At 35.1% G+C, this 25122-nt stretch overlaps 3 protein-coding genes across 5 annotated transcripts; 2 read left to right on the top strand and 1 right to left on the bottom strand.

Annotated features, from left to right (window-relative positions):
• The first annotated feature begins 918 nt into the window (after window positions 1-918).
• LOC121732457 (mitochondrial glycine transporter-like) lies at window positions 919-11387 on the top strand. 3 transcript variants are annotated; one of them, XM_042122334.1, is made up of 6 exons: window positions 919-1111; window positions 4251-4384; window positions 5129-5386; window positions 9310-9485; window positions 10039-10208; window positions 11030-11387. In XM_042122334.1, exons 1-6 carry the CDS (start codon window positions 1034-1036, stop codon window positions 11147-11149), a joined length of 936 nt encoding a protein of 311 aa, XP_041978268.1. In that variant the 5' UTR covers window positions 919-1033; the 3' UTR covers window positions 11150-11387. The 3 variants fall into 3 exon arrangements, with proteins under 3 accessions (XP_041978268.1, XP_041978269.1, XP_041978270.1); XM_042122335.1 differs by lacking the exon at window positions 919-1111 and adding an exon at window positions 1152-1353; XM_042122336.1 differs by lacking the exon at window positions 919-1111 and adding an exon at window positions 3036-3509.
• Window positions 11388-11972: 585 nt separating this feature from the next.
• Window positions 11973-17005, bottom strand: LOC121732429 (apyrase). Its single transcript, XM_042122298.1, has 4 exons — window positions 16259-17005; window positions 15505-15714; window positions 14838-15071; window positions 11973-12241 (listed from the first exon to the last, which is right to left on the bottom strand). Exons 1-4 carry the CDS (start codon window positions 16793-16795, stop codon window positions 12035-12037), a joined length of 1188 nt encoding a protein of 395 aa, XP_041978232.1. The 5' UTR covers window positions 16796-17005; the 3' UTR covers window positions 11973-12034.
• Window positions 17006-17612: 607 nt separating this feature from the next.
• On the top strand, window positions 17613-23491 carry LOC121732675. The gene is made up of 2 exons (XM_042122630.1): window positions 17613-17789; window positions 23247-23491. The coding sequence occupies exons 1-2, from the start codon at window positions 17647-17649 to the stop codon at window positions 23464-23466; spliced, it is 363 nt and encodes a 120-aa protein (XP_041978564.1). The 5' UTR covers window positions 17613-17646; the 3' UTR covers window positions 23467-23491.
• The last annotated feature ends 1631 nt before the right edge of the window (window positions 23492-25122 follow it).

Raw genomic sequence — 25122 nt, 5'->3', positions numbered from 1 at the left:
TACACGGATATATAAATTAAGAGGCCTAAGAGGATATATAATGAGAAGAGGGGACTAATGTTCGCCTAGGAGTTGGCGCAATAATTATTATTATTGTTCTCACTTTTTAGGAAGCTTTTTAACGTTCGAGGACTAAAGCTATTTAAAGTCTGTCAATAAAGTAAAGACGCGCACGAAAATTTTTAAATGAAATAAAAAATGATATAGGAACTTTTCAACTTATTATTAATTCGAGATAAAAATGTGTAAGGTGGCAATAAGAAAAAAAACACCTTTTATGCTAAGTACTCACATACGGTTTTGATCGATAGTTTTACTCCAAATATTGCTCCAAATCGAGTAATAATTACTGAGTGGACCGCAAAACTATTACAGCTCGAAGGCTCGCATCGAGCCGCTCGAAGGATTGATGGGACCGGATCGAGCCGGTCGAGCAATAACGGATTGATGGAATAAAATTATTATCGATTTAGAATAAAACTATCGAGAAATGCTAAAATATTATGTGTGGGCGAAAGCCCGAGCCGCGGGTTTTGCTCGACGTAATTATGTCGAGCAATAAGTGCTCGACGTAATTACGTCGAGCAATAATTGCTCAGCTCGAGCTTTCGCCCACACGTCATAATATTTTAGCATTTCTCGATAGTTTTATTCTAAATCAATAATTTTATTCCATCAATCCGATAATGCTCGATTGAGCAAAACCGTATGTATGTAGCATTAAGCGTGATTACGTTTAGAAAATTTTCGCGCGCGTTGTCCTTGACAGACTTATAATATTATTTTATATTATAATATTGTATCATGTATGCAAAATTAAGAATTCATGCGGTTCTTTATTTTTTGCAGTAGCAAAAACTGTAAAAAAATAAAACGTCTCTTGTCAAAATGTCAATTGATTTCATGTCAATTGTCAATGTCATTTTCAAATTCGCCATGGCCCATGGTGCGAAAAAACCAAAACAAATATGAAAATTTTCAAATTATTGCTGTATAATATGATATTAAACTGTACGAAACTAATAAATAAGTGATGTCGCAGCCATCAGGGGCGTACGCAAACGGCTGGGCGATCGACACCCCGCCAGTTGACCTGAAGAGTGATAACGACGTAAGTGGCCCCCTGCGGACTTGTTTGTGATGATAAGAACGTCCTAATTGACCTTACTGCGTTGTTAATAATAAATAAGTATCTTTACTTCCATTCCGATGTACCCGCAATTCGAATAAGAATGTCGTCATGTATGTTTTCGAGTCTCGTTCCGACAGCAGAACATAGGCTACTTCAGACAGAAAAACAATAGCTTTAGTTAATTTTGCACACAGCTAATGGACACATCTGTACAGTATCAGGTAAACTATTTTTTAAGTTTTCATATTTACATTAAGTACATACTATTATGTCTCTTATCGACTTTCAGTAATTTAAGCTGCGATTTAGGTTATATTCCAGTACAGTTTTTGGACTAGGGACCTTACTTTGCTTTAACTTTAAGATGTGGGTTCAAAATTATTTATGTGAATTAGATTTTTTTTAAATGTTGGTCTCGAGTTGGTTGTCTCTAGACTCCATGAAGAATTCAATTAGTTAAGCTTCATAGTGTCACAGTTTAAATGCATGAGATAGAAAATAAAAAAGTATATTTTAAACTATTTACATTGCTATGCAGGCTAAATACATTAAATAAAATGTTGGAAAACTGTTTTAAATTTTAATTGGATAAAATAATGTATTTAATTGGATAAAGTTTGACCCCACTTAGCTCAGATAAAATTAATGAACATTTTAATCACAAATGTAAAGTTAAGATAATAAAGTATAATGCTCCTAGTTACATTCAACTGTGACTAAACAATAAACTTATTATTCGATCTTTGCAAACAGTTCCCTTGGTAACTCTATCAAAGAAATAATTAGTTGTTTCAAGCTTGACGTCAGATGGTTAACAAAATATTATTGTCAACTTCAATTGCAAATCTTTGTTATAGTAAATAATAATCTTAGAAATTATTAACTAAGCTTAAGTAATGCTATCTGCATTCCACCCGTTATCTTATTCATAACACACATGAGGCGATGCTTATTCACTTCCTTGAAGACAAAAGTTATCTTATTTTAATCGGGGTTTACATAATAAAATATTTCCATTTTTTTTAAAACATAATTACGTAGATATAAATTGGCACTACTTAGCAAATTAAACCTTTTGTGAATTTTACACCAAATATAAGATAACTTATTTCTAAGTAAATAAGTCAATGTCCTTCCCCATAGCATTGAATGTAAACAAAGATTTCCTTCCTTTAATGTTAATAAATTATAGAAGTGCACATTATTTTTCAAATGAAAATATTTCGTCCCTCCTTTGTTATGTTATGCACTGAAATGCATTAATATAATGAGGATGTTTGAAATTCTATTTGCCAAATAGAATTTAAAACACCCTCATTAAAATGCCTTTCTAGTTAATCAATAAAAACTTCTCCTGTCACCACTAGATGGCGTTTCTGATATTGTTCTTCTTTAAGGCCAGTATAAATAGTCAGTACTTAAGATGCGACCCGGTCTCAAGATGCGATTCGGCTCTATGATTGGTCGAAATTTTGACAGCCAACCAATCACAGAGCCTGAACCGTGTCTTGAGACCGAGAGGCATCTTGAGTACTGACTATTTATACCGGCCTAAAATACTGAAAAATATCTTTTTGGAGTTTTAAATTCGATATTTTTAGTAAGTATATTAATGTGTTCATCAGTTTTTATAAGACTCACATTCTATTCCATAAAGTCTCCAAGGTAACATACAAAACACTGCAGTAGTGTTTAAATAACAATAAAATTGTTTCGTAAAATACCTATATTTCATTATCAAGTGAGCCTTGCTTCGAGGATGTTACACATTGCTCATTACCCCCTACTGAGACCTACTGATAGGCGGTATCTTGGGCTATCGCGGTGACCTCTGACCCTTAAACGACTGTCTAAAGACGATAACAATAGCTATAAATTCCCGCGCTTATCGTTACCCGGTGCTTATTCTTCAGTCGTATTCGAACGCTGTCGGTCTAGCGCGCGCTAACTTCAAATCGTTCCATTTTCGAATTTTAAAATTTGAAGATTTTTCTTTATTGTTTCTAAATGGCTAAATTCGTGAATTACAGTGATTTCCTGTCCCCCTGCTAACATTTTGTGTGTAAAGTTTTAGACATTGCGTTTACGAAAAGTGCGTTTTACTTTTTATTAAAATTACTCTTGGTGGCATACATGAAATTTTCAAGCGGACTGATCGAAAAAATGACCATTTCTCTACTGTTCCGCATCAACCCTATTTACTACTCAGACTACTCGGATACGATCTAGATCTTCTCCAAAAACTACATCTACCTAACCACATCTGTTATTGGCTGTATAATTTCGATTATTACAAATTCGGAGTGTACCCAAAAGACGTCACTTGATATTGAACAAAATCAGCACAAAAGTTGCTATGATGGATATTATTGCGAATGTAAGTTTTATGAAATATCATTAATTATTTTCTTTCAGCAACAACAAGTGTTTCAGCTTACCTTGGGAAAACTTTTTTCATATATGGTCAACATTTAATAAACATCTAATATAGGCTTAAAACACTTCGTGATGTTTGGTAGCTAACTATGATTCTATTTTAGCAACTAGACAGTGTAGAGAAAGATAGGCAAGCTTACTTACTTTGTTCGATTAGCCAATATTGTAATCACTTGTGCGTCTGGGTCAAAAGTTATCAAGTATACCTACCTATCAACGAAAATATTAACTTGTGTTAATGCTTTCATCACGCTCGTGTCGGGTGGTAGATTATTTTATCACTTTTTGTGTGATTGTACTTTGTCCAGAGCGTTATTCTGCTGAACTGTACTTTGGCAACTTTCTAAGGGACTTTCCCTTATATATTATGTTCAGAAGGGAAATTCTAATATCAAGCACAGATTAAAACGTTGTTATTAAATAAATAAAATTGTAAGTCTGTTCAGTTATGTAAAATAATGTCAGTGATATGACAGAAATGTTTATACCACTAAATAAAAAAGTAACACTCTGTATTTCATTGTTAAGTACAGGATGTTTTATTTTTTCTTCTTCGCCTTAACCACTAAGACTTTACAACATCTAATATAGTGGTTGTAGAGTTTTTTTTTTCATGGAGTGTGGGTGTCATACATTAAACTATTTACCATAGACTAAAAAGTTTTTTCAATTATTTTTTTAGTATCACCCGGTGTTCAAAGCGTTCCTGGCGGGTTCGTTCTCAGGAACATTCAGCACTATCCTGTTTCAGCCGCTGGATCTAGTGAAGACGAGATTACAGAACCCCAGCCAGCATGTTGTTGCGGCGACTATCAAGTTAGTATCATTCTCTATTTAAATTCTAAAAAAATAATTATCTATGAAATAAGTAAGCATTGATGAGAAAGTAAAATGAAAACCTGAGATTAGTTCCTGTTTTCAAAATTGCATTGGCAACAAATTAAGGTTTTCAAAAATATTACTGCATCGTTTTTTTTTTTTTTTCAAACCTTAAAAATTATTGTAGTACTTATCGACCTTAGCACCAAAACAATTTAGTGGCGAAAAGAGGAACTAAATTCAGGTTTCAAAAATATTACTGCATCGTTATTTTTTTCAAACCTAAAAATTTATTGTAGTACTTATCGACCTTAGCGCCAAACAATTTAGTGGCGAAAAGAGGAACTAAATACACCTTAGTCCCTAATCTTATTTGTTATTTTTTCATACGACAGTAAAGTAACTCTAGGACATTTTAGCAAAAAGCTATAGTCATGTTTTCCGCTAATATGTATAGCTCCTGTATGATGTATTTTATGACTGTAAAACCACCATATTTTCATCCCATAAATCCAACTTAATCCCATATAATATAACTATAAGGCCTCGTTTCCACTGATGCGGAGCGGAGCTAAGCAGTGCCGAATTGACCAATCACCATGCTCGAAATCTTCGCTCCGCTTCGCTGTCATTCCACTGGAATAGCAGGTCAATTCGGGCACCGCTAAGCTCCGCTCCACTTCAGTGGAAACGCACCCTAAAAACCTTACACACACGTAACAACAACTTTTTCGTCCACAGCAGCCGAATCCAACCCGGCATGATCTCCATATTCATGAACATCGTGCGTCAGGAGCATATAGTGGGGCTATGGAAGGGCATGGTGCCCTCCATAGCGCGCTGTGTGCCCGGCGTTGGGCTTTACTTCTCGTCCCTGCACTGGCTGAAGACGAAGCTAGGGAAGACTAACCTGACGGCGCTTGAAGCGATCACATTGGGTGTAGCGGCTAGAACCATGAGCGGAGTCGCTCTTATACCGATCACTGTTATTAAGACTAGGTAAGTTTTTCATTTACTTTAATATAGAGAACTACTTATATTATAGTGCATGTTATTGTTCGTTAATTTGTTTTTTGATATAAATGTAAATAAAGCTTCGTGAAGGCTACATAATTTCTAACAAATTGCGTATTAAGAAGTAGGTATAATAGCACATAATATTGATCGACCTCAAATTTTTATCTAAGTACATGAAATAAAATAAAATGGTAAGTCGAATAAACATTTACCCAACTTTTGCACCTATAGGATATCTAAGAATTATTAGAGACACAACTGCATTAGCTATCATAAGCAAATTTTTAATTTTATTTGCGCTATCTAAAAATGCAGCGCCGTAGTGCATTATTTTACTTAAAATTGTTTTACTTAAAACATTATTGTGCGCAGTATTTTAATGATTAAAATACTTGCTATTGAAATACTGACAGTGTAAGTAAATAAATAATTAATTTATTACCTACTGAATTTAAAAGTATTTAAATTCAGTAGATATAAGTTTGAACTAATTTTAGTTAATGCGTTCTACTCGCTGCGTTGTTATAATGGAAATTAGTTCGATTAACATGAAATTAGCATAGAAAGTAATGCAGGGGTCAGACGGTCCACATACAGTTTATAAATAATGTGTTGACATCTAACTAGACACGTGGTAAAGTTGCATACTTTGTAAATAAATGATTTAAATATAATGTCTGCCCCCAGCGCTGTCACCACGATGATAACTAGGATACACCAGATAATAATTAATTTAATAAGTGCTTCCAAAAATTTCTAAACACTTTTTATTTTGTTTTTTGATCCCATCCCAACTGCAACCATTCATTATGAAATAACGCGAGAGACGCGAGATTTGCCTCGAGTTTTCTCTTCAAATCTCATGTAAGATTTAAAAAATGATAAAAATTGTTATGCTTTCATATTTTATTAAAAATTAAAATAAGTACTTCTATATTATATCACTTTTTAACCGACTTCCAAAAAGGAGGAGGTTATATGTTCGGCTGTGGAGATTTTTATTTTTTTATTTTTATTTTTGTATGTTTACCGATTTTCGAAATTTTTGTTTTGTTGTATTAGGTTTCACTCCAATTTGGTACCATATTCACAAAAGTGGTGACCTGATGATGGGATCCATGAGTAATCGAGGGAACTCCTCGAAATTTATATGGAAACATATGGTGATTTTGGTTTTATGAGAAGCATCCTAAGCATATGAGCTACAATAGAATAGATACAAGTTTAGGGGTTGCGGTGCTGTTTTAAGAACTGAAAGCATATGCTACTATGCAAATTATTACCATTACCAGAAAGTGTCACCAATGTCACCAAAATTGAACATAACAAATTCAACCTTAACTCCAGAGCGTAAGGCACACATTTGACATTACTTCTGAGAAGTAAGTTGCTTCGATAATAGGCGGCCGAGCCGCAGCGACCAGGCCGCGGCTGCCATCAAGATAGTCATATGATATTTTTTATGGTAGTTGATACCTTAGTATGCAACCACCATTATATAGACCACGCGCACATGGGGCCGAACGGTGTCTCGAGTCGAACGGTGGGACCGGTTATAGATATCCCAATTCGTACACCACATGTGGCCGCTTGGGAGTTGAAGCGTTCGAGACCGGTTTCCTGCACGATATAATTTGTTGCTAATAGTTTGTGTATTCTCAAAACTTCACACTCGAAATATTTCGTGTAAAGATCGCTCGAGTCATACAAATGCTATGGACCGGTAGATGTCCGAATTCGTACACAGATTCACCCTCCCTTTGGTGGATATGTAGCAAAGTAGTTTATACTTCATAGTTGTCAAATAAATAAATTACGAACAAATATTCGTGCTTGTGTTTCTATAATTCCCTACTTATAAGTTAATGTGTGTAATAGAAACTTGGTTAAATTACAGTAGCGTGTACAAATGTGAATTCTGTGGAGTAGCTGAATCATGCCCGGTTTCTGAGGAACTTTTAACGGCAGTCTATCTATTCGTTAGCGATATTGGTTCGATAAACTAAGAAAGTGCGTTTCTGAACATCGCAATTTAAGATAAACTCCGTTTAAGTGCAGGTTAACTTAACTGGCCAATGTGTGCCGTTTATCGATTTCATAACTTTATTTGACGTTTTGCTTCAAGCAAATTACATAAACTTTTAGGTTTTACCTTATTATAAAATTGTCAGTTAAAATATTAAAATTAACATGATGAATACGAGCAGCTCATTCATCATGTTAATTTGAAAGTATTGGAGTTTATTTCTAATATTTAAGAACTTACCTAGAAACTTACGGCCGTTTTCAATAACGTATCTACAGTTAAATAATAAAAATTATAAAGTTATAACCGTAAAAAATAGTTCAAAAGAACTTAAACAAAGGTATATTTTTTTTTTGTTTCTTTTAACGAGTAGATACTCGAGTTTTTTTTTAAATTAAATTCGGTAGTGTAATATTTGCTGACGCGATTCGCAAGTGGTAAGACCCAAAAAAGTGCATTGTTTGGCAACAAAGCAACTAAACTAACAAAATGAAAGAGCAGGCAGTCTTGTCTTTACAAAGTACAAACAGATGTTGATTTGGTTCTCCGTTAGAAATATTATTGTGTTCTGTGATGTGGACTGTGGTTGTATGAAAACTACATAATATGTACTAGAGGTAAGTAAATGATTTGCAAATTTTGCAAATTGCTGCATTTTTATTCAGTGTGCATCTCATGAAAATTGAATATCGAATTTAAATAGCCAATTTTATTAATTTATAACTAAATCAATGCTTATTTAATTATTTACTTACCCCTAAATAAAATATTCGTAGTATTCGCTTATTCGTAAATATTCGTATTCGTAAATAAAACTAGTATTAATCCTAATTTAAAAATAGCAAATTTTAAAAGACCCATCTAACGGCAAATTATGGTACTGCTTATCTGTTTGATAGTGAACGGTTCGTTGCGTATTCAGAAACGCAGTGACAGATAACCAACGTTTATCCTATACATAACTTTATTGTATCAATAGCTAATGAAATTTAACTGGTAACTTCAGAAACAGGGCATTAGACTATTAAAATTTTATCAGAACTTTTGTTCTATTATGTAGTTTATATACGTTTTAGGATAATTACGTTTATTATAATATGAGAACTAATTTTTTGAGCAGTTATTTAAATATTTGAGATGTGTGTTATGATCAGTTTAAAAAAATATTGAGCAGTCCAATAACTGAATGAGCGGCAAAAATGATGGAATGGGCGGTTCGATAAATGAATGAGCGGTAAAAATGATGGAATGAGCGGTTCGATAACGACTTAACAGAAGGCCTACTTAACCACGGATATATATAGCCCCCCGCCAAAACAAAAACAAACACAATCCACAAAGTCCAAGAGTAGGATAGGTTAGGTTAGAACTTAGACCACAACACAGAGGGAGCCGAGCGAGCGAAGCGAGCGTGCTGCGGCAGCAGCCGGCGACCGTCTTACTTTCGCTTTATAATGGTACCCCTCCATGGGCGAGTTCGACTCGCACTTGGCCGATATTATATTATATCTTCTTAATTGTGAAGTCGGTGCCAGTTAAAAAAGTTTCAAATATTCTGGCAGACTGAAGATTCAGCTAAGTATATCTGGTACCTTCAAAATGATGAAGATTGAGTACAGAAATAGTTGAGTTTTAGCTGAATTCGGAAAAAGGCACTATTAGATAGGAAAAATTATTTAATACTTTTTAGTTCATATTATTTAAAGGATGTTATTATTGTTTTTACCTCGGAAGTCGGTTGGTTTTAATTTTTTGTTAAAAATAATAATACTAAAGCATTTTTATACCTATTTGAAACGCGTTCTATTCTCGCTACACTTGATTGCATTTGCTGCCTAACAGGTTTCCAATTAATAATACTCAATTATCCTCTTTACAGATACGAGTCGGGTGTATACAAGTACACCAGCCTCAGCGGAGCCCTACGCGACACATACCGGGCGGAGGGGCTGCGGGGGCTCTCGTGTGGGCTCGGTCCGACTCTGGCAAGGGACGCGCCCTTCTCAGGGCTGTACCTCATGTTCTACACGCAGACTAAGCAGGCGGTGCCTCAAGGTGATTATATTTTACTATTTTATTGTGTAAAAGTATAAGTGACATATTTACCATCGAGGAAATTGATTCTTAGGCAGTTGACGGACCTACGTCATGTGGTCGGCTTAAGTCAAATCAATGTTAGCTGTGATCGGTCGGATAGGTCTGACATAACGCGACTAAATTACTTAGATCCGACATCTGCCTAGGAATCAACGTCTCTGATAGTACAATTAGTATTACTTATACTTTGCATAAAATTAATAGCTTCTGTAGTAGTCTGGTTTAAATATGTGTTATTTTCAACAAAATCGGTTCAGTAGTTTAAAAAATCGATGCAAACGAAAAATGCCTTTACTCTTCATAATATTTTATCTTACTACATAATATAAAATAATATAGATCACAGAATTTTATACCAGCTTTGTAAATAGGTTACCTAACAATAGTCCCTAACATTCCATCCATACTTAATATTATAAATGCGAAAGTCCCGGGAAAGAACACGAATTTTGGCGCAACAGAGTTGCATCATCTTGTTTTTAAAATATTTATATTCCAATATTTTTTTCAGAATGGCTCCAAGCCCCAGCCACGTCGAACATGATCCACTTTTCGTGCGGTGTCGTCGCAGGCATAGCGGCATCACTCGCTACCAACCCCGCTGATGTGTTGAAGACGAAAATGCAGCTGTACCCGGAGAAATTCCCGAATATGCTGACTGCGTTGATATACGTACATCAGGTGAGGTGCAGCTCGTTATATAAGGTGTAAGTGTAACAAAACTAAGTGCTAATACCTAGGATTTGTATGTGTCCCTTATTTAAAGTTCACTGTGGAAGTAGCAGCGCTGGAAGAACAATTTTTTTGTGATGGTTTGGGCAAGCGCCCGAGCGTTATTTCCCATACAATAGCAAAAAAAGTTACTCTTTCAGCACTGCTATTTTGACAGTGAACTCTATATAGGGGACCCGTACACACCCTAAAGTATTGTCACTTAATTTTGTTACACCCTGTATAAAACAGTCGGTGGTGTGAGAAAAAGGAACTACAATTTTTGCGCGGAAAAATTATAGATTTTAGACCACCACGTATAATTGTCTAGTAATAATAAAGGAACTTAAATCCATCAAGTAAAGCGCCATCTATTGATAAAAAGTAAAGTGACATTTTAACTTCTTTCGGTGAATAGATGGCACTGTAAGTTGTCAATATTTTTGAATTGTATTTGTGACTGAGCAATATTTCAACAAGAATGAGCCGGCTTGACGCCTACTTAAAATTGTTTGAACGGACCCTGTCCTCTGCAAGGGTTAAAAAATACCCCATACATTTTCGTATCGTTTTCTACCTTTTAGGTAACCTTAGACATAACTATAGTCTGTCAAAGAAGTGAAGAAATAAAAAAGTGGCAACATCTTAGTGTCATCCCTTTCAAATCAATCTAAGAAAAAAGATATTACACTACGATGTTGCCGCTTTTTAATTACTTCACTTTTTTGACAGACTATATATCTGGTTATATTGCATAGCACATCGTTTCTTATTTTCAATATTTGTTTCAGACTTACGGTATCCAGGGATATTTTAAAGGAGCCGTACCAAGAATGCTGCGTAGAACGCTTATGGCAGCAATGGCGTGGACCGTCTTTGAAGAGATAACCAAAACCATTGGCTTGAAATGATTTATTATGTTGTTATTTTGTTAGTCTTTTGTTTGGAATGTATTCAGTCTGATAATCGATTGGAGTTGAGTGGTAGCTAAAATTAGAAGAAAGTGTATATTTTTTCACCAGATAAAAGTAGGTGTTTTTATCAAGTAGCTATGTTATTTCGAAGAAAATGTATATTTTTTACATGATTAAATCAATGGTAGGTGTTTTATCAAATGCTATGTTATTTAGAAAAAAAAGTTATTAATTATGTATTGTTTTATTTTTCTACATAGTAGATATGGCCATATTCTTTTGTAACATTTTTGTTTGTAGTCAATATTATTATTTTCACTCATGTATTGAAAAAATGTTCTTTATAAAATCCATCACAATATTGATATTTCCATCAAATGTGATATAGCCTAGGCCAGATAACGTTGATCTTTGTTATGTAAGTGCACAAGTGTATCTAAAGATATAATATGTTTGAAATGTTATTACTTTGTTATCAATAAAACGTTTAAAAATATTTTTTATTTTCTTTGTACTTATTCATCAAAAAATGTAAATACTATGTTTCAGTTATTTTGACCAAAATGTCAACAAAAATGTTTTGTATTAAATATTGCGCTAATCATAAATAAATTTATGGGTGGGCTGGGCCCACCCATAAATAGTCACCCTATAAAATTGGCATTTACATCGAAAACTATGGAATATACAAACTCTTCTAGATCTAAAATTTTATAATATTATAATCATCAAAGTCTGTTAAATATTTTGTAAATTCAATTTGAATAAAATGCTGGAAAAACTTATGAGGAATAATAAATCTTGTGAAATAAAAACAGTGTAATAACAAAAGTTTTTATACATATTTACATATTCTCATAAAATTTGACTAACGAAAATAAATCATATAAATTCCAGGCCCTCGTATTTCAGGGCCTCAATGAATATGTCCTCTAAAAGGACTGTCCCATCTGTTTTAAATGCAGTGATGTATGTTGCTGTTTTGCCTTCAAATTCCGTTGTTTTCAAGGCGACAATAACTTCGTCATTTGTGTTTGGAATGAACTTGAAAGAGGAAAACCCATGCTTCGGATTGTGGGTTTTCGACAGCTGAAAATAATACCATTAATGTAATTATTATTTAAAAAATATTTACACATAAAAATAAATGTTGTTATAATCATTTAAGAACGGATTTTTTCGCGTAGCACTTTCCTTATTTCCGACGGTTCTTAACTTTAATTAAAACGTATTTTTCTTTGACTTTCATATCGAAAGCGTAGATTTTATGGGAATACAAATCTTCGGGTTGTTGAAAAACTTCAATAAGTTGGATGTCTGTCACCTTAGTCCACCCGTAACCACGGGCGGCCGTTGGAATGCAGCCGAAACGTCGGTGTAGTGTATGTGCAGTGTATCTACATAGTAGATACTAAACATTGTCTCATAAACACCAGCTGTAGTGGGGCAGCAGTCTATATAAGTCATCTGTCAGGCTGTCAACAGTTCAGTTGTGTAGCGACAGTGAGTGAGGATGGAGTAAGGGCACGGAGCATGGACAAAGAGGAGCTGGCCTAATAAGCAACTGTGCACTGTGATTTTCAACTAGGCTAATCGAGTATGCGGCGCACATTACAATCTGCATGGCCGCTCCATGCAGATTGTATGTGCGCCGCAGACTCGATCATCGATCAAAAAGTGTGCCGTCTGCGATCTCCCAAAATGTTACGCAAAAATACAAAACGATAATACTGGATGCCCTCTATTTGTCCTATGGTCACTCTATGAGTGCCTTGTTAAATAAGTAATAATCTAAATATCAATTACTATTTTCATAAATAAAATAAGCCTTTATTCAGACACATTTGTTTCTTTTACATTTATATACTTTATACATTAATTTTTCTTAACTAAATCTGATTGCCTTATGGCAAAGGCCTACCCTAAACTCTCACACAATCATCGAACACATCAGGCGAACCGAGGGGGGCGCAGGGGCAGCTGACCCCCCCCCCGGAACATGTTGACGTCCCTACTAAGTATATTATCTAGTACTTTCATCTATAAAAATAACGAATTTTTGCCATTTGTTTGCAATACAACTAAAAATTATTAATTTTTTATTCTTTATAAGCACCTAGCTTATAAAAAACTAGCTGTTGCCCAAATCCAAAGTATTATTTATTGTACAAAAATATTCAATATACAGAATTGACTTCCTACGATTTTATTATATATAGATGTTCCGCGCGGCTTCGCTTGCGTAATTTAGGAATTTCACGCAACCGTACATTTTGCAGCAAAAAATAGGCTATGTCCCTTCACGTGGTCTATTCTTCATGTTTGCCAAATAACATAAAAATTGCTCCAGTAGTTCATAATATAATAAGCAATTCCATATAATTTACCCCGTTTTTTCCACATTTTCATCTATTTCTTCACTCCTATAAGTCTTAGCGTGATAAAAATATAGCCTATAGCCTACCTCGATGAATGGGCTATCTAACATTGAAAAATTTTTTCAAATCAGATAAGCAGTTCCTGAGATTAGCGCGTTCAAATAGGCCCTTCCATATAATTTCCCCCGTTTTTTCCACATTTTCCTCTATTTCTTCGCTCCTAATAGTCTTAGCGTGATAAAATATAGCTTATAACCTTCTTCGATCAATGAGATATCTAAAACTGAAAGAATTTTTCAAATCGGACCAGTAGTTCCTGAGATTAGCGCGTTCAAATAAGCCCTTTCAAATAATTTTCCCCCGTTTTTTCCACATTTTCCTCTATTTCTTCGCTCCTATTATACTTAGCGTGATAAAATATAGCCTATAGCCTTCCTCGATAAATGGGCTATCCAACAGTAAAAGAATTTTTCAAATCGGACCAGTAGTTCCTGAGATTAGCGCGTTCAAGCAAACAAACAAACAAACTCTTCCCAATTATAATATTAAGTATAGATTTGCCCCCCCCCCCCCCCCCCCACTGGCCCAGAATCTGCGTAATTTGCCCCACTCCTGGCTCAGACCCTGGGTAATTTGCCACCCCCTGGCCCAGAACCTGGGTACGCCCACAATTGTCTATCCATAGCCTTCCTGCTCCATGTTGTACCTGATATTGCTTTTATGTCATCCTCCCATCTTTTCTTTTGCCTTCATAAATAGGCTTTTTAAAGTGAAATACAAAGGCGTTACGCAGAAATTTGTTTTTCGCGGAATAATTCGTTTTCCCTTGATAAAAACCATTGCCCTGTTTAGGGGATCCAAGTATCTTACCAAATTAAATCAAAATGAATTCCGACAGTAAAGACTGATGGCTTATAATATTAGTATTGACTAAAGTGCAACAAGGCTTTATATTATGAATGTGGGCGGTGGCACTGCTGGTAAAGGAGAAATCTTAAAAATGGTGTTTTTGTATGAAAGCAATGTTAGCTCCTTTTTTCGCCACATTCATTTAAATTTTAAAGCGTTGTCAAGCTTTATTGAGTAAAGGGTTTATACTCCACTCGGGCTAACTTGTCGCTAGCGGTCATTGACTCCCTGTCAAAAACTTGTCATTTTCCATATAAACCACGATTGACAATGAAGTGTCAGATATTGTTTATTGTGGTTTTATATGGAAAATGACAAGTTTTTGACAGGGAGTCAACGACCGCTAGCGACAAACTAGCCCGAGTGGAGTATAGCTAAGAAGTATAGACAATACTCACTTGCATAGCGTGTACACTATTGAAACTGTTGTCAGCCGTAATTAAGTAATTACAACCCATTACTTCGTCCTTTGTCTCATTATATGGTTCCCGACTGCATCGTCGGGGTAGGAAGAACCATCTCCCCTGTGACTCCGACCAGCCTCCAGACTCATGGATCATATAACCCGGCCACTCTATACCTATTGAGCGACGTATTGCTTTAAATTGACTTATCCAATTTAAATGTTGTACCTGTAATGAAATGAATAAAGTTTAACCTACTAATTTTCATAGAAAAATCACATTCAAATAAAATATTATTTATCATTTGTAGCAAAATTACATATTGTAAGATTAAGTAAGTAGGTAGTCTTAAATTACATTGAGTCTATTAATTTGGAAGCCTTCCTTAGTAATTTGTTTTTTTTGTATAATTTTGTTGAGCCTTTAGCCCTCTATTACAGGGGTTTTCAACCATCTATCACAAAGCCCAGCCCTGGATTTATAGATAAGCAGTTATAGCTGTGGCCTAGGGACAGTAGTGTCCTACGGGGACGACAGCTTCCTAGAGGGTTGGCATCATTCTAGGGGCAGCAGGATTTCAAATTTTTAATTGCAAAAAGACATCTCTCTAAAACTTTTCCTGACTCTCTATTCTATAAAATGAATAAAAAGTATTGCATACTTCTCCATGTATATTTATTGCTTTAACCCACATGGGATCAAATGTCTCAAACTCTCCAGCCGCAGTCGTCCACTCTTTACCCATAGAACCAATGTACAAAATCTCATCTTTGACTGTCGCCCACTCTCCTTTATATCCTTTCTCATTGTAACCATTTCCATCTGATAGAATAACCCATGGCACAACTTTATTATTGACTATTTCAAAAACCTAAAAATTAAATTAAGGTTACACAAATCATAAAAACTATTGAATCTTCTTGTTAGAAAGATAGAAATCATGTATATTGATTTCAAAACCTATTTGGGTTTTTTTTTACTCAAGATAATTACATAAATTAAATATTATATGTTACATTACTTAAGTTTTAATAAATAATGAGTTACATACTAAATAATTCTCATACTGAGGACTGTACATTTATTTAAATCATTTATTGTGTACAAAAACTTTCACTAATAATAATTTACACACAGTAAGATGACACAATGGATCTGCTTATTTCTAATAGAAATCTCTTCCAACAGCCCTACGGAGAGAGATTGGATGAGGATAGCAGATAGGAAGTGCACAAAATATATGAATATCAATACTATGTTTTTCTATTGTTATTTATTACAAAATTATAGAAGACAGAAGTAATGAAATACTAGTAATATTATTATAATAAGCAAATAAAATATTACAATATACATTATTATATAATTTTGTTTGATGAAGCTGTTGGCTAGTGTAAATCCATGAAACTACTTACCATGCCAGACCTATCATCAAAGGTTAGCAATCTACCATCATACACTATTAACTCAGAGAGTTCCATTCCTCTACCTTTGTGCGAGTATGTTGATGACAGAACTATGTTACTCTGCTCCCAAGACACTGTTATCTGCTTCTTTTTGACATTATAACTTAGTACACCCTTCTTCAAGTAACTAATATAGGTGTTCGGTTTTGTTTTACTTTTGGAATTTTTGTCTAAGTCGGTGACAATACCGATTTTATATTTTATCACATCTCCTGATTGATACGCAGCAGTTAGAGGATATGTATTGTTGTATATCTTGTAACTCTTGTTCCACGTATGCATGGAGTTATTCGGTAGCTTCTCAGACCAATTATAGTAGAATAGCACTAGTAGGAAAGCACCTATGATTCCTATTAAAAAAACAAACTGGGGTTGTATTCTCACTGTGTTACCGACTCTATAAGTGGCCGGTGTGCGTAGTGCTTTACGCCAATCCCGTAAATTATGCTTCATGTTTTGTTCTTCCAATTCATACAAGTCATACATAACGTAGATGAAATACTATTTCATTCTTCAGTCGCACAACTTTTCGTGGGTTCACAGAAAACTTATACTATAAGACATACATGATTATGCTAATTTATATATTCCTAGCTTATAGAATTTATGTTATCCATCTTAATAATATGGATTTTTCAATTTATTAACACGTTATCGAATTTTTAATGACATCATTAAAAAATAATACGTGCTGAGCTGCTGACAATTTATCTAAATTATGACATTGACATTTGACATATCACTTAGCTTTTTTTTTTTCATATAATGGCACTTCGGCTATAACCATGGCCAGTGTCGAGTATAATATTATGGCGGGAAAACAATATTCTTTATACAATTTTTTCTATATTATCGTCAGGTCAGTCAGGTCTAAAGTCTAGTCAAAGTCTAAGTATAAAGTCAATACAGTCAAGAAGTCAAGTCCGTCGATTCAGTAAAGTGGTAGGACGCTTTACTGAAACTTTTGATGGAGTTTTGAAGGTAACACAAAAGAGCACGTTTCTGGTTATTACATCACTTTCCTACACTTGTGCACGATAACGAATATTTAATGGTTAATATCCTACCAATATTACACATTAAAAACCCAGATAACACAATTTTAGGAAAATAATATAAAAACACAACATCACTCTTTCACATTCTTCCAAAAACCATCACATAGCTTTTCGTATAGCCATAGACATTTTTTTTTAATTCGTCCCGGTCGGGACAGGCAAAGGGTAGCCATAGACATGTAGTTGCTGTCAGTAAGTATTTACAAATTAAAAAGCTTGTAAACCTTGTAAATAATAACGTCAAATCATTTTGCAGCATATTATTCTAATGTAAAATAAATGTACGGTGTATTCACTAATGTTTTATGGTATATTGAATTCGTTTTTATGGCAATATTAATAACTGGATTCTTCTGTTTGGTTCTGTACATAGGAAATTCCAATTACAGTACATACAATGCACAATTTGATATGCGCCGAAGGTAAAGTACCCGACAAATCGATAACCTATTAAACTAGCTGACGCATAATAAATAATAGCGCAATTTCACTGGTCGATAGGGGTCCGCATGCGGGACGCGGGAGATTTCTGAAACTCATGCCACAAAGCCGTTCGGGAAACCGTTTTCGTTAGTCGATAGAGCCCGCATGTCTTTTTACTACAATAAGCACTTGTGAATCGAAATTGAACAATGAAAATGTATTTTGACTCGCGTCCCGCAAGCCGCCTAATATTATCGACCGATGAATTTCATTGGTCGATATCACGCTCACGGTCGGTATAAAGCATGCAGGCAACGAACACCGTGTACCGACTTGTAACTTTCATTAATTGTTACCTCGGCTGCGGGGACTCCCCGTATGCTGGGTTATATCGAACGAGTTAACAACCAATGAAAATGCGCCATTATAGTTAAAAGTGATAGTCTACACTTAACTAGGTATAAGAAATAGGTATCGCATCACTAGGACGTATAAGGAGGTACATGATGGTGCGTTGTCACTTTAATATTATTAGGTATATTCTCTAACAACACAACGTACCTAAGTGTTCTTTTAAATAAATAAAATAAAATAAAAATAAAATATCTTTTTATTCAAAATGGGTATCATGATACACTTTTTGAAAGTCGAACGAAGAAACTACGTTGCCTACCACCGGTTCGGGAACTACCCCGCCGAGAAGAACCGGCGTAAGAAACTCGCACGGGGCCATCTTTTGCAAAAAAAAAATGGAAAATTACAATGTTATGGCTTACAGCTATGTAACAAAATTAAAAGAAAAGTAACCTGCATGGAGCCACCCTATTCCCAAGGTGTGCTGTCCTCGAAGAAATCATTGACTTTATAATACGCTTTAGCACACAAACGTTCTTTAACTGCTTTTTTAAATTTGTTTAAAGGTAGATTTTGAACATTTTCTGGGATTTTATTGTATAGGCGTATACATTGGCCTTTAAAGGATTTGCTTATTTTGGCTAGTCTGAACATTGGTATTGCTAACTTGTTCTTATTTCTAGTATTTACATTATGATTATCACTTTTCTTTTTGAAAATATTTATGTTCTTTCTAACATATAAGAGATTTTCCAAAATGTATTGAGATGTGACGGTCAGAATTCTTATTTCTTTAAATTTTTCTCTTAGAGATTCCAAAGACGACATCTTATAAATAGAACGAATAGCTCGCTTCTGCAGCACAAATATTGTATTAATGTCCGCCGCGTTTCCCCACAAGAGGATGCCGTAAGACATTATGCTATGAAAGTAGCTAAAGTAAACTAATCGCGCGGTCTCTACATCAGTGATTTCACGAATTTTTTTAACAGCATATGCTGCAGAACTAAGCTTATCTGCCAGTTTCGCAATATGTGGACCCCATTGTAACTTACAATCCAGCGTTATGCCTAGGAATACGGTGGTGTCTACTAAATTCATTTTCTCATCATTTAATAGTACATTGGTTTGTACTTGCCTAACATTTGGCAAGATAAATTTTAAACATTTTGTTTTATTAGAGTTCAAAAGTAAATTATTAGCATTAAACCAATGTACTATTTTTGAGAGAGCACTATTTACCTCGTCATAATTAAATTGTCGCCTCTTCACATTAAAAATTAGTGAAGTGTCATCAGCAAAAAGTACTATCTCATGCTTATCTTTAACAAGATAAGGTAAATCATTTATATAGATGAGAAAAAGAAAAGGCCCTAAAATGGACCCTTGTGGCACACCTAGTTTTATTTTGGTTCCATTAGACCTTATGGAGTTAACTTCCACCCTCTGCGTTCTATTTGTAAGGTAAGATTTAAGAAGTTTAAGTGCCGGGCCCCTTACACCATAATGGTGTAGTTTTCTTATTAGAGTATCATACTCCACACAGTCAAATGCTTTAGAGAGATCGCAGAAAATACCAAGTGCATCCTGCGACTCCTCCCAAGCTTCAAAAATACTACACAGAAGACTAATGCCTGCATCTGTTGTAGACCGACCTTTAGTAAAACCAAATTGATTATTATGTAATAAATTATTTGAGTTAAAATGAGCAAGTAATTGATTTAGAATTATTTTTTCAAAGATTTTACTTAAAGTCGGCAATATGGATATTGGTCTATAGTTGGCTGGGTCTGATTTCTTCCCAGCTTTAAATAGAGGCATCACCTTGCTGTGCTTCATTAAGTCTGGGAACACACCACTTTCGATACAATTATTAAAAACTAAAGCTAGGTAAGGGGCAATGATGTCAATTACTGATTTTATAATTTTTGTGGACATACCCCAGAGATCAGTGGTACTTTTAATATTGATTGATTTGAAAGTCTTGATAATATCTCTGGAGTCAATATCTCTAAAAATAAAATTGACATCACATTCCTTGACATGTTCTCTAAGTATTTTTTCTGCAACTGTAGGTGATGAATTTAAGTTCTTTGTAGTTGAGATTGGAATGTCTGCAAAAAACTTCTCAAAGACTGTCGCAACCTCAAGATCAGAATTGATTTTTTTATTATTAATTAAAAGTTCAAATTTAGAGTTACGACAGGCGACTTTTCCAGTCTCATCCGCAATTATTTTCCAGGTGGTTTTCACTTTATTTTTAGAGTCTCTAATTTTCTCTTTAATTTGAAGTGCCTTTGCTGCTTGACAGGCCTTTTTAAAAGTTTTTGAGTATTTCTTGACGTACAATTTAAAAGCTTCACTCCGGTTTATAGTTTTCTCGTTATACAAATCATATAATTTTTGTCTACTTACAATAATACCTGCAGTTGCCCATTTTTTAAAATTATTTCTTTTATTATTCAAACTGACCGTTTTAGAAGTAAATACAGCGTTATATTGCTGATTTACTCTATTGAATAAATTGTTAAACGCTTTATCTGGATCATTTGATACATTCAACTTCTCAAAACTTGATGATAATTTACTTCTAAATTTCTCAATACGTTTTGTATTTATAGGTATATATTCAATTTTTTCTTTTAAATTAGTATCACAATTTATATTAAATGAAGCTAGCTGTCCACAGTGATCAGAGCTTAATACATTAATTATTTCCTTCCTATAGGGAGTTATGTTGGTGAAAATATTATCTATGCAAGTCGCAGTTGTATCACAAATTCTTGTCGGCTCGTTGAATAAATTAATAAGGTTATACGATTTGAACAATGATGTGAATCTAACAGTGGTGGAGTTTAAGTCTAGTAAATTAATATTGAAATCACCACATACTATAATCTTTTTGTTAGATGCACACACTTTTGTTAACACTTGCTCCATTATTTGTTCAAAAGAATCATATAAGCCGGATGGAGGTCTGTATACGCTTACAATAATAAGGTGGCTCAGCTCGATACAGGCTAACTCAGCAATTCGTTCAGTTGACAGTCTAACAATATCCTTACGTTCTTTAAATTTAAGTTTTTTCTTAATCAATATTAAGGAGCCACCCCTAATAGCATTCTCTCGACTGAACGAACTTGCTAGCTGATGATCAGAATAATTAAATGACAATTCATAATTTTTTAACCAATGTTCTGATACACACAAAATGTCAATGTTACATTCATTTAAAAATAACTCAATTTCTAATTCTTTTCCTATTTTTCCCTGTAAGTTCTGATGCACCAAGTTTATATTAAAATTACAATTTTGTGTAGAAATCTTACTAGGTTGTTGGTGGTAGGCATTAGTATTATTATTTTTGTTTAATAATATACTGCTAGAGTGTGCCTCTGTTGTCCTAGAATCTAATTTAAATTATTTGGAACATATTCCAAGCTCTCAGTTATATATTGATTAGAATAAGAACACTGCTCAATAAAAGCAGTGGTCGGCTTAGCCAATTTTTTGGCTTGTCTTAAAACTATAAAATTGTATAGCCATTTAGCTAAATGTCGAGTTAAAAAATTAGATAAGAAATACTTATCATATGTCAAATTACCTAATCTAGAATTGAAAATATTATTAATGTCCACCACATCTATTTGTGGTAAGGTATTACTTAATACCAAACAATTTTGATTTGTTGTTGTTCAATAGTAATATAGTCTGGTGAGACGTCGAATACAATAATAATTCTTGTTAGTTGTTTACCTAAAATTAAATCAATACTTAAACCAAAAATTGCAGGTACATGGCTGACGGTACATGGATGATACAAGCCTAACTTTTGAGAGTTCACATGAAAAAATATGGAAGACCCTTAGCGTATGTTTGGTACTTTACCCACTTAGATACTATAGATATTCTGTATTCAAGCAGCGTAGAAACTGTTCATGGTTCGATGTCTTCGTCTGTCATGTGCTAGACAATAGACATAGGGCCAACCCACACGTACCGCAAGTCACAACCGACACGAACGAACGACAACCACTCCACGTGCAATGACTGCGCGCACACCGCCCGCGTTCTTCCGCCTCTTCCCCCCTCAATTGACTTTTGTACGCAACCACATTGCAACTACTGGCGACAACGCAACCACGTCGACATTTTGGCGAAACCACAACGCAACTACAAAAAGCTGCAGCGACACTATTCACACGTAACCACTACTTGACGGCATTTTGTCGTTGCGACCTGGTGTGGTTGTGGTACGTGTGGGTTGGCCCAAAGACAGAATATTTTGTATCTACCTACCTTACTAGTTGTTACCTATTCGCCTTTTTTTTTTTAATGAAATAATGGGGCAAACGAGCAAACGGGTCACCTGGTGGAGAGCAACTTCCGTCGCCCATGGACACTCGCAGCATCAGAAGAGCTGCAGGTGCGTTGCCGGCCTTTTTTAGAGGGAATAGGGTAATAGGGGAGGGTAGGGATGGGAAGGGAATAGGGGAGGGTAAGGGAATAGGGTAGGGGATTGGGCCTCCGGTAAACTCACTCACTCGGCGAAACACAGCGCTAGCGTTGTTTCACGCCGGTTTTCTGTGAGAACGTGGTATTTCTCCGATCGAGCCGGCCCATTCGTGCCGAAGCATGGCTCTCCCACGTATAAAAATTTTACAGTTTTCGCTTAAAACTAGATAAGTTCGAAAACTCTTTAAGCGACTTGTCAGGTCCCGTCATTTTCATTCCGAATACCTCCGAGAGTAATTTTGAAAAATTACTCTCTTTCAGAGAGTAATTTTTCACATGTAGACCTCTGTAAGTGAAAAGTTTTTCGTTTAGACCTCAATATATAGCGAGACTATTTACAATTATCATTTATTACCTACATCTGTCAGGGTTTCCCAAATTGTGCACCAATCATAAATTACATTTGGGCGCCGTGAAATACCGCAGCAACAAGCAAAAAGTTGAATTTAGTGCTTACTGTCTCTAAAAATAAAAAAAAAATACATTTTCGTTGTTCGGTAGGTACTTTACCTGACCGTAAGTAGAAACAGCAGCAATATCTTAGTTTTTTGCCACTAAAATATAACCTTAAAAAAATAAAATTCCAGATTTCAAAACTTCCAAGGACCGCAAAGTTCCCGATTTCCAAAAAACGAGGACAGAAATATTGATTTGAATCGACGTGATACTCGGCCGATTTGCTGCGACTTAGGCTGCATTTGGTTCTGCAGTCTCATAGGCAGCGTCGCCATTATTGCGGTCTGCTACTGGGGAGCTTACACCTTTATTTCGGAAACCAATCTCAAGTTCGGCTTGTTTGTTCCTTAGAATTTATTACTAAATAAAATTATTCTTTAATAACTTTTTTTTTATTGCAAAATAACTATTAAGACATAAATAAGCGTTTATAAATGTTAGAGGGTTAGATTTGGAAAATATTAAAGATGCGAAATTGTATCTGTTTCTTAACTCTCAAGTCTCAATATCTAAGCTACAAAAGGCAATTGGATGGAACCCTGGAAAGGATATTCATACTGACTTACTATTAAATGCGAAAGTCTGTGTGCCGGTCTGTCACCTCTTCATACTCAAAAGCACATAGGATACTTTTATCCTGGCAAAATGTACGGTTCCCGCGCGATAAACAAATTTTAGCGCAACGGATTTGCGGACGTCATCTAGTATAGAATAGTTTTCAATGCAGCAGCATGTACAGTTATATTATATTGTGTAACATCTATTTTATTTTCTTTGGGTGGCTTACAGCTAACAATATTATAATATGATTGGAGATAGAAAAGAAGAGCCAATTACAAGCCTCCACAGATAACAATTACTTACTTTGGAATATTAGGTGTAAGATAAGACTTATTAACAAATATTATAATCCCATTCATACGTGGGAGAGCCATGCTTCGGCACGAATGGGCCGGCTCGACCGGATAAATACCACGTTCTCACAGAAAACCGGCGTGAAACAGCGCTTGCGCTGTGTTTCGCCGAGTGAGTGAGTTTACCGGAGGCCCAATCCCCTAACCCCTACCCTATTCCCTTCCCTACCCTCAACTATTCCCTTCCCTTCCCTACCCTCCCCTATTACCCTATTCCCTCTTAAAAGGCCGGCAACGCACTTGCAGCTCTTCTGATGCTGCGAGTGTCCATGGGCGACGGAAGTTGCTTTCCATCAGGTGACCCGTTTGCTCGTTTGCCCCCTTATTTCATAAAAAAAAAAAAAAGTAACAAAGTGGTGACAGTAAGACTATTTTAACAAGTTATACCTTAATTAATATTATTGCCTATTTTTTTCTTAATGGATGTTGAGTTGACCACAATTATATTATGTACTTATCTATATAATACAAATTACAACTACAAACAATAGTAACACAGGAAGACAGACAAATAAATACCTAATAAGGAATAGCATTTTTCATCTTTTTATGTCTGGGTGTTTGCCTAGAAAAGCGGTGTTAATGGAAGCTAGGCTGCTTGTGAAAAGGTCGATTGCAGGTTCAGCCTTGGCAAGCTCGTTAAACGCTCTCATTGATCTTAGAAAGAATGAGTTTTGCCTATAAGAAGTACGCGCGTAAGGTATGTGCAGAATATTTCGTATGCGACAGTGACGTGGTGGTATATTTAGGTTAAGTTTGGCTAGAAGATCGGGAGAATTTAATTTCGCTTGGCTTAGTTTTAACAAGAAGCGGATATCAGCGATGTTCCTTCTGGTTGATAGTGGAGGAAGATTGAAGCGACTGCAGCTATCTACCTGTAATGAAAATCTAATAAGGTGCGAGCCTTATTAGATTTTCAACCAAGGATTAAGAACAAAAATTTTTAAAATCTGTTCACAAACGGCGGAGTAATTATTGAAACATACAAAAAAAATATCCACAGCCGAACATATAACCTCCACTTTTTGGAAGTCGGTAAAAAATAAGGAAAACGCAGTACAGGAAACTAAGTCTAATGCTAAGTACTGACATA

Source organism: Aricia agestis, chromosome 12, assembly GCF_905147365.1.
Source record: "Aricia agestis chromosome 12, ilAriAges1.1, whole genome shotgun sequence".
NCBI lineage: Eukaryota > Metazoa > Arthropoda > Insecta > Lepidoptera > Lycaenidae > Aricia > Aricia agestis.
This window is presented reverse-complemented; position numbering and strand designations above follow the sequence as displayed.